General features: G+C 37.9%; 1 protein-coding gene across 1 annotated transcript in view; it reads left to right on the top strand.

The window, feature by feature from the left end:
* TMEM242 (transmembrane protein 242) overlaps nucleotides 1-8,106 on the top strand; it is a 24,514-nt gene extending 16,408 nt beyond the window's left edge. The window contains exon 4 of the mRNA XM_057364862.1: nucleotides 6,137-8,106. Coding sequence (XP_057220845.1) covers nucleotides 6,137-6,235 — 99 coding nt within the window. The 3' untranslated portion in view covers nucleotides 6,236-8,106. The remainder of the gene's footprint in view (nucleotides 1-6,136) is intronic.
* Nucleotides 8,107-10,890: the final 2,784 nt, after the last annotated feature.

Consider the following 10,890-nt stretch of genomic DNA (forward strand, 5'->3'; position numbering starts at 1 on the left):
TTTAGTTCAAAATAATCTAGCCTTAACCCATAACAGTTTTAATTTCTTAAGGCTTTTCCACTGGAATAGCATCTTCTTCCCACTTTGGGATCTAAGTCTCAAAATGAGACTAGTAAAACATGTATGTTATGTAGACCAGCTCTCTTTCCATTTATGAATGAGCAACATGTCTTCTGCACTAATGGAAAAGTCACATGAGGAAAGTATTTCATGTGTTTTGTCTCATCATGTGACCCAATAACTGRAAAAGAGTTACCCTGACCCTTGTGACTTGACAGCTCTCTGTAGTTCACCAGTAATTCAAGACAGAACATGGAATATCTGTGGGAGGCTACTACATATTTATAGTTGTTTGGGAACTGTGACAGCTTTGTTCCAAACAGTGATGGTCCTCTCCCTCCTCCCCTGTAAAGTTCATTTAAGTTATTTTCATGTTATTTTTCTTTTAAAAGCCGCAGGATTTTTACCCACTTACACAGGATTTATAGAGAGAAATTTGTGGAAAGATATGTCTATGTGTTTTTAAATTTTAGGCACTGTAAATAGCCCTGTGATTTCAAAGAGGATGCTCAACAGTACATGAGGTTAGGCTTGTGTGTAAGCCTCCATGAGAGAGGGGGCCAGGATGAGTCCTGACTTCTCTAGATGGTTTGACACAATTCTGCTTCTCCTTTTCTCTATGCCAGCCTGAAACACTGGAATCAGCAAATAGGTGGTGAACAGTGTGCTATGAGAGTACAGTGCAAGGTGGTTAACTATTAGGATGTTTACTGCCAGGATTGACAAGCTCAGAGCCATTTTCATAGACTTGCAGTTCTGCATAATCCAAACCTTCATGATGCCTTTGCAGGGAAGTGCAAGATGTAAGAATGTGAACCAGGGCTCTGTTTTCCATGCTTATTCCAGAACTGGCACATAGTGACCTGCAGTGAGTGCCCCATTTTACAGTGAGAAAAGGACAATCACCTTCAGCCGCCAGGCTGACTGCTCTGCTCCTCCAGTCCTGCAAGGGCTCAGCACTTGTCATTTTCTACAAATAACTTGCTATTTCTGTGYGTGGCCCTTGGTAATCATTTGCTAACAAGGGCAACAGCAATCATTTTAAGATTTGGGAAAAGGTGGCAAGAGCAATCCTCAGTGATGCTTTTAAAGCCAGTGCAGACTGCCTCATCTTCATGCCTTGTGAAATAGAAGGTGGCTGAGGAGAGCAGAGGGCATGTACATACTGCATTCTGCTACCACTTGATATTCCAGTTCAGGGCATCTAACCTCATTTCACTTGGAAGCTAATRTAAGCAGTTCTTACTGATATGACTACTAAAATAGGAAACTAATAATTCCTGGAATCTGGTTTGGCCTGTTATGAATGTCAGACATTAAAGAGAACATTTCTTCGTAAAACTTTCATTCTAGGATTCAAATAGACTCTTTTAGCCCCTCTTCCATTCATTTTAATATGAACGGCCATGTAAGTGCTCTCAGTAATAGTGCTATCCCAATTTTTGTGTGACATTCTGTCAACGATGTACATTAAAAAGAGATTATTAAATGGAAGATGCTTTTAGGTCCCCATATTTTTGCCATCTGAGGCAGGATCATTAGGTTAAGATAAGAAAATAACAGTGATCTGTAGCTATTACAGATTATTTAATGCAGTAAGGTAGATGATACCCTTTTAGAAAGAAGCCTGACAGAGGTAGAACAGTTACTGTAATTTATTTGGCAAGAAAAAACAGCGTCAAGATCTGTAATATCTGTGACAAAAAATAAAATTCACTYGAGTGAAATTCACTTAAGAGAGTCGCCTGCAGGAATGGAGCATGCTGGAATGTTAAGAAATGTGTTACAAATCGCTCAGATTCCACAAGGTTCAGAAGCAGCAGTTGAGAGTGGCCTATGGTACTGAAGGCAGCAGGAAGAGGTAAAATACATTCAGCTTTTAGTGTTAGGTTTATTGCGCTATTAATTGAAGGCATTATCACAGTTGAACCGAGTACCCCAGTGCCAGTGTGGCTGACAATAATAAAGAGGCAGCCATTCCTGTGAGTTATTTCAAAACATTCCAGTGCTTGGTATATAGCACATTAGCTCTTGTAATYAAACTAATACCTTTTGATTTGAGACCACCGATGTGAATATTGTGGAATCTGGGGGAAAATACAGAAGATTTCCAGAAAGAGGAGAAGACATCTCCCGAGTGGCACGTCTGCTGAAAAGGCAGGGCCTTTGCTTTTCTTTCTGAAAAGACACAGGTTCCTAATTGCAGAATTTCCCTCATTAAGAAGTGTGTCTGTCCCAAGAGTTAAAGCAAGTAAAGACAAGGTCCCARTTCTCACACCTCAAGTGTTCACTATTAATAGAATATAAAGCTGATCAGTCGTCTTCACAAGAAGCTCACCATGCTGCAGGAGGACTGAATGCTAATAAGCTCAGTTTGTTGAAGGACTAATGAATTTTACTTTCACTGCAAGAGTATTTTGAAATTGCAATGGGCCTGGCATGACAGCATCAACTAAGTGCAAGTAAGAGCAGCCCTGAAGCCAGTGTGAGGTACTTTAGAGGCCAAATCTAGTCCTAAATATAAAATACATTAAATAGAGTTCGATCAGTCAAGGCCCAGAAGACTGAGCTCTATGTCTGTGACTGGAAGAATCAGAATGGAGAAGACTTCTAAGAGCATAAAATTCATCCATTAACAAGTTACAGCCTAAAATGGGGTATTAGAATGGTTTGTAAGCAGGCAAACCTTGTCAGCGGGAGAGAAAGGACAGGAACTTTGGGATGCAATTTCCATGGTTATTTATGTGGGTATATTCCAGTTCCATGACATCAGAGAATAGTTCTTTTTCAAAGCTTTCTCTGTGGTTTAAGGAAGAGTGAGTTTTAGAGGAGCTCTGAGTTCAGGGAAGACAGTGGCTGGGATTTGAAAGTGCATTTGGGAGAGCAAAAGCATGAATGTGGAAATGAAGGAAGAAACTCAGAAGCTGATTTTTTTAGTAGAAAAAGAGAGAAAGGGGAATATACCTTAGAGGTCCAGATCAAAGTCCTWATGAAATATTGCACTTTTTGACTGGGAGGAGAGGGGGAAAATATGAGTCTCTGACTGGTGCTAATTAGTGAGAACTCAAAAACTGTTGTGAAGAGAAATAAYCAGGTGCAGTATCAGTATCTTTTAAGGGCTATATAAGTGAAAACTTCTAGTAAGAGTTAGGAGCTGTGACATTTGTATTGGGAAGAAATTGGCCCTGTTTTAGACATGCTGTGAAGTCGTGTATTAATGAGCCAGTCACTGCAGGTAATGTCCTTCTTAAAGAGCTGACAACTTCAAGTGTTACTCTGAGAAAGAGCTGACAGCCTAAAGTGTTTCACCGAGAAGACAATGCACAGTAGTGATCAGCTTGGCATTACAGTTTATTGAAATAGATCACTGTCCAGGAATCACAAAGGAAGAAAATCTGTGGAAAAACGTAAAACATGGTCAAAGGTGTGCATTGCAATGAAAAACTATTTTTGTGCAGAGAGAGCTTGTGGAAATGGGCAGGCAAGAGAAGAAGTGGTAAATGAAACATTGAGTCTGGCATCACTTTCAAAGTGGTTTTACAAATAAGCATCAAAATCTGAGAGGACAAGGCTGAGGAAATGTCTCAGGGAGTCTTAAAAGCAAAAGAAAGACATTGAATATTTCGGATCTGGTCCATGTGTTAAAGGAAAAATTAACATTCCAGGAAATTAGTTGCTTTTACCTGTAGAACATAAATTAATGTTCTGTGGGGACAGAAATCTATRTAATATTCTTAAATCTGCAGCTGCTAGCAGTATTTCAGTGCTTTCTAATACCTTTTCTCTTTCAGACTAGAGTTGTAGTGTTCTATTTCCYGAACAAGACTGTGTTTTGCATTCAAGAGTTAGGGTTTGGCATGTTAATAAGTATATGGTGGTTGTCAGAGTGAGGAATCACTGTAGTTTTCTGAATTGCTTCTCCACCCATCTTCTTCTTGGAGGTTTTATAGAATTGCTTTTACTTTCCCTTTGGTTTTGTGTGTCTTCAGTGGGGCAACAGAGGTGCATAAGTGCATCATTTAAATTTTACACTAAGTGAAATTTAAGTCTTGAGTTTAGAAACCATTAGAAAAAATCCACATTCCACCAGATCGTTGGYTGGTACTGAATATTGTATCTCCAGTTATTTCAACAGAACTATGGCATTTTACATCAGGTTGGTATCTGACCATTCCTGTGTTCCAAACATCCAGATAATACTTAGAGTGAGATGAAACAGTAGAAGAGTTGAATCACTCTTTAGGAAGCAAAAAAAAATGTTCAGTAAATTGAATACTTTCAGCACATCAGTGAGCTGGGATAACTTAATTACATAGGACTGGAAAAAGCAGCTAAGCTAAAGCTCCTAAAACATTTAGTACTGTAAATACTTGTATTTAATTGTCAGCAATTGTTTAGTGTAATTTGGGCTGTTACTTTATGTCAGCTCTGATACTGGTGTTTATTATTCTTGGAAACATTAGTTGTCTATGAGAGACTCTCAGTTTTAAATAACAAGCAAAAATGTTAGTCTAGGAACAATTGTGGGTGATTGCCAAGATTTTTAGAGACCAAGAAGGAATAATTAATCAAAACAACTATCTGATCAGAACGAAATATAAAAGAGAGAGTGAATTAGTTTTGCTTAGGAATGAAATCAGGAAAAAGCAAAAAGGATAATTTTGTTCTGAATTTTCCTCCTACTTTATATAACATATATTTTCATTTGATTAGCAGCACCCAGGAATTACTACACGAAAAACTAAGGTTCTGAAATGCTTTAATCCATCATGGTTTGCCACTGTCTTTCTAAAGGACTGGTAATTTCTTTGTAAATTGTTTCATTCTTTGCATCAACTGTAACTTGAATAATTGTGTTCCAGTAGCRTGTCTCTAGAGCAGTACCAATTCTTTGTCAGAATTATTCATACACAGAAGGACATGAAGAGAAAACAACCCAGAGGTATTTGTATAAATACTGATGACCCRTAACACAAAATGTAGTCATATTAGAGTAGATGCCTGTGTGGCTGTTCAGAATATCTAGATTTCCTGGAACCTCTCTGTGGGACATACTGCCTGAGACAGCATTTGCTCTTCAAGAGGTCATTGCATCCAGTGCTTGAATACCACATCCTGTCTTCTCTGTGTGAATGTCATAGATTGTGTCATAGAGCTTCCTAAAAATAGCAGCCAAATCTTCCCCTGTACATCCTGCTGTTTGTGTAACAGGATTCTCACTGATTTAATTTTTCCATGCCTATCCTTTAAAAATATATTATATGTAAAAATACATGTAAAACTCCTGAAAGATAGAAGCTTACTGAATCTAAATAATCTATTATAAGTCATTTATATTTAGATGAATGTTCGGTTCTGGCATTCCAGACTATTGAATCAGACCTCGGTGATGAAATTCTTAGCATAAATATAAATTATAAATATCCTAAATATATATATATATATATACATATTTCCTCTCACAGCATTTTAACAATAGTGAAAGAAAAGCTTGGTCCTATATATTTAGAATCTTGTTTTCTTTCCTACTGGTATGTACATTTGAATGAGCCTTTGTTTTGTCACCTCTATCCATATGGTGGGATAAACCTAAGCTGTCAGAGCTGAGCAGAGTATTTTTCTTTAGCCTTTGTTTTAAAATCCTTGAACAGACCTATTGAACCTTTCATCCATTACAAGTGTAGAAAAAGGCACTGCAGTCAAAACAGGGGTACATTCCATGGAGGTAATTCTACTCCAAACAAAAATATTTTCAGAGTGTATGTGTGTATATGTGTGTACAGTAATTCATGTAACAGTAGTGGATCATTCAGGCAAGCACTCCAAAACAGGCACCCCAGTGCGCTGCACTGGAAGGGGTGATTGTTGTAGGTCCCTTCATGCTTTCTTTTTAGTTTGTTAATTGAACCAACATAATCAGAGGCAAAGTCTTAATTTTCTGCTATTTTAAAAGCTTTTTACCTATTCGTTACCTTAAACAGCTTTTTTTTTGTGGGATAAGCCTGGGATTCATGGTGGTAATTTATTTGTTCCTTATTAGCAGTTAACCGATTTTATTTTTATATCTCTTTWATAGATGAAAGAATTTCGAACTAAAATGCAGTCAATCTTTCCAGCAATTCCTAAAAGTAGTGAGTCCTCTGTTGAATGGGAAAACTTACTTAAATCCAAGTGAAAGACTCAGAGCCATTTGGAGAATGCCTCTTTCAGCAAGAACAGGAGCAGAAGTAGAAGAAGTGTCCCCTCTGATTAACAAAGAAGACTGAGACTGAACAAGTGCAGTGAGCCTGGGAAAGCCAGTTAACATCTAGCAGCAAGGAAATTCAAACCAAACCAATTTATACTGTACAGTTCAGCATGTTTGGTATAGTGAGAAAAYGAACCCTCCAAGTTGGATTCAACTGGAAAAAAAGACTTTTTTGAAGGCTTACAGAAGAAACGGATCTTGATTARTAAATATATGGACATAATCCCAGTAAACTCCTGTGCCATCCTGCATTTCAAGAATAYAAAATTTCTCTAGGAAACAAGAACAGACTTTCAGTGGCTTGTCCTATTAGGAATATAACTATAGAGTCAATCATAACAGATCTCTTWCTGAGCCTGAGGATAAAGTTTATAGTGCACTCTTCAAAAATAAAGAAGTTATTTAAATTTGCAACAGAGAAAGTATACCAACTATTTTATATGTCTGAATGGTGAGTTTAGAACGCAATATGCAAGTAGTTACCTATGAGCTCCTCTGCAGAGCATCAGAAGAGATCTTTACAAAGTTCACTGTTCCCTCGGTATTAACTTTTTAAATATTGGCTCCCACAATAATGAATCTTATAGTTTATATAAAAGACTTTACTATATTTGTATATAATTTCAAATTGTAAGTGGAAAAGGTATAAAATAGACACCCAGTCAGTCCTACACAAATGTTTACAGCTAAGAAGGTGCATGGGCAGGACTAACTTTGTGTGTTCCAGTCATTTCTGTGGCTCTTCTACGAGGAGAAGCAATGTGACATTTTCCACACTGCAGTAATCTCATGAAATGTGGGTGTAAACTAGAAAGAGTGATGTCTTACTCAAATGTATTTGCAGAACTGAAGACCTGTAAAACTGCAGAAATAAAATGTGCTATCAKAGAACAATCCTTTGTTGCTCAATTATCAAATTTTCTTATTAATTTCACACAGTCCAGTTAGTCAGTTGTCAGATTTAATAAAGTCCTCTTAAAACCTGTCTTTTGTGATTTAAGTCTTTATATTTCTAAGAAAGAAAAAAGCTCTAAATGTCAAATGAATAATAGAGAAGTATGGTTTTCCTATGAAACATGACACTAAAATAATAGCTTTAAAACAATTGAAGTGTAATGGTTGACGTCTTTTCCAGAGCTTGATACTTGTAATTCAGTATTAAATAATTTGTGGTGAATACTGCCATCATACACACATGAAAAATGGTACTATTTCCATATTTCTGTTTATTTCATGTGAGTGGTGATACCTGCTTTGCCTACATTTAAGCTTATTAGTGCTGAGTTGCCAAGTTTAACAAGTAGCTGTGTCATTATAGCTGGTCAAATACTGAAGTAAACTAAATAAATGCAAATAGCACAATGTCCTTCAGATTACTTTCAGTTTCTAAGGTGGRGCTTTGGGTCATCTTTCTCTATTTAAATAACTCACCTAAATCAGTCATCCAAAGTGCCTTGAGTGTACAACGGAGAAAGGCTGGCCAGAGAGTGGCTTGCACTGTACTAAAGCCAGTGGCTGTCCCTGGAAATGTAGTACAAGGCATCAGATCTGTCCTACCTGCTGGCTGCCTCTGGAGAGAGCTGTCCTTAGCCTTGCTTACCCCCATCAGCACGGTGACTGCACGTGGACACAGTTCAGGAGAAACTCAGAAAGAAAATGAGTGGTCTTCTGGTACTTCAGAGCTCTGAGGTTTACGTAGGTGGTAAGTCTTGGCACAAGAGAACTGTTCCTTCTGGTAATGGTTAGCCACTGGATTAATGTAGCTGTATTATATATAAAAAAAATTCCCTTATGACAAATGAATTACATTGGGAGGCACCCAGTCACAAGGACATGCCATATGATGCTCTTCAAAAAATCCAAACATAGTGAAATAYACAGACAAATCTTTAACATAGAATCACACTTACAGGGCAAGTACAGAGTGATGAAATAAATCCRTGCTGAGGTATAAGGCTGAATATTAAACATGTTTCAAAGAGAGAGGAATTTGTAGATCATCGTTCCAAACTTTATTCTGTGTTTTTGGCTGGAATTGGATTTTCTCTAGATACGGGTTTGTGTACAGAATTGTAAGCATAATGTAGGAATAAATCTAGTCTCATTTGACATGAAAACCAAGGGAGATCTTGGRTATTTGTTACTGCACTGTGCGGCTCTCTTCACTCAGTGAACAATTTGCTGGTTTTGTGATGGGTCATTTTTTCTTTTTATGAAATTATTTAGCAAAGAGCTACTGGAAACCACAACACAATGMTGAACAAATAGAGGGAAAAGTACTTAGTATACCAATACCAGCTAGATACTATAGTGTATGTAGTTATTGAAACTGAGCAAATGAAATCAGGCTAAAAACAACAGCAGATAAAGGACATTAAAAAAAAAAAAAAAAAGATTAGAGTTAAATACTAGAAGTAGATACTGGCACAAAAGTTGGGTCAGGGACTCCCTAATTGCTTTCTTTTATTTAAAAAAATTGCTTACTCTCTTTATCAAGGGAGTGCAAGAACAAAACAGAAGTTTATTTTCATCRTCAACTTTTCCTCTGCAAAAACTTACAGTAAATTAAGAAGATGTTTGCAACACTGCTATTCAAAGTGGGTAATGTARAATAGCCACACYGAGTTTCAAATTGTTTCAAATTRTTCTTCAGCTGGTCTCTGTTTCATTTCCACTGATTTTTCTCCAACTTTCTGGTCACATTTAGTTATAGGAATAACGGAGGGCATGTATGTACTTAAAATTAGCCTGTGGGCTAATGCTTAATAATCCATGAGYTCCCTCCATACTCCTGTGTTGCTTAGAAGCAAAAAGAAAAATAGGAAAACAAATGGTGATGAAAAGAGATCATGAGCCTGCCCAGCTCTGCCGTGCTTGTGATTACAGAGGGAGCCCCCACAGTACCACCAGCCTCAAAGTCACTAAAAGCATATTTGCTCTAGAAAGCAGCAAATGAAAACAAAATAAAAATGCTTGTTTAAGTTGGTCTGCTGCCCACTCTGGCAAAAAAAATCTCACGGGCTTTTGCTGTGATTTTTGTCACCTACAGCATCTACTGACTTAAACCAGGCTTCTAAGAGCTCATCATTTCCGAAAATTCAGGTCACCTAACATGCACGCAGAACGGAGTAGCCTTCAATATTTAGGTTGTCATTCAAAAGTCTCCAGAGGCTTACATGCCTGAAATGCAATTAAGGATGAAGAGCTGAATCAACTCTGAGAGTCTGGGCTCGTGGTTGCTGAATTTCTAGATGTTTCAAACCTGATAGTCCAGAAAACAATCCCATCTGGGTAAATGGCCTATTTTAGCAATCRGGATTAAGCTGACAGAAGTTTTTTGTAATTTGTCTACTTCTTTCATGTGCAGACATATTGTTAAATTAGTTAATGGGAAGAAATAATGTTTAACAGCTAATGTGATCCTTTATGTGGCGTGCCATCTGTGTATTGTGTGCTGAATGTCATTGCTGTGGGAGAGAGGAAATCATAAAGAATTTCAKCCTTGTCGTCTTTACTGTCATTATCTTGGGCAAGTATGATAAATAATCATATTTATGTTCTGGAGCATATACAGTTTAAATCAACCTATTAACCAGGAAGACATTCTTCACAACTTTGGAAGGCACAGAAAAGACATTATCYCACCAAAAGCAATCCATTTCATGGGTGGTGAGCACTAGAAACTTAGAATGGAGTGAACAAGACAAGTTATTTTTCCTTTCACATTTAAATAAAACTGTTCACAGAGATTATATTCAAGCATGTTTTGGGGCTAATCCTCAGGTTCTGAAAGAGAACAAATCAGCTTTTATAGACTATTACGCAGAAAGTGTAAGAAATTTTTAGTTCTCTGTCCCAAAATTATCAATTTTATTTGATTGAACACTTGTTTCTACAGAAGACTTTTTGCTGTTAATTGGAGCTTCAAGCAAATCAGCTCAGTTATTCATCAGCCTGACAGCTGGGGATCCTGTTCTCCTTCCAATCTGAGGTGTTCATCAGCTGAGCAGGAAGGAGATAGCTGACCATGAACCATTTGGGTACGGGTGCAGTTCTTGCTCTGTGACTGCTGGCCCTCACTCCAGCTCACCCACACTCACCTGCTAGGCTTTGCTCTCTGGAGGACGGAGGTGCAGCAGTCACTCACTCACTCACTCACTCACTCACTCACTCACTCACTCACTCACTCACTCACTCACTCACTCACTCACTCACTCACTCACTCACTCACTCACCCCAAAGAATTTAAGCAGTCGGTACCCTCCCCTCTGCAGCACAATCCACACAGTCACAGGAAAGTTTCCCAGACCAACGCTCTGCTGCTGTGTGTATGGCTTAGGAACACGCAGGAACAGCCTCTGCTTCATTARTTCCTGCTGAAGCTGTTTCATTGAATACAAATAACACAATAGTTATTACATTGGAGAGAAAGRAAAAAACCTGAGGAGCTAAATGACAATTTTGTGGTCAGGCTACTCATTTGGGATAGGAAAGGGTAAAGTTCAAGAATAACTAACTTAAAGGGGAACAGTTTTGACAGTGGAGAAGGATGCCTGGATGCCTCCTGTGTCAGATAATGCCCC

This window comes from Malurus melanocephalus, unplaced genomic scaffold (assembly GCF_030028575.1).
Source record: "Malurus melanocephalus ecotype Western Australia unplaced genomic scaffold, MMel_1.1 scaffold_43, whole genome shotgun sequence".
NCBI classification, from domain to species: Eukaryota; Metazoa; Chordata; class Aves; order Passeriformes; family Maluridae; genus Malurus; species Malurus melanocephalus.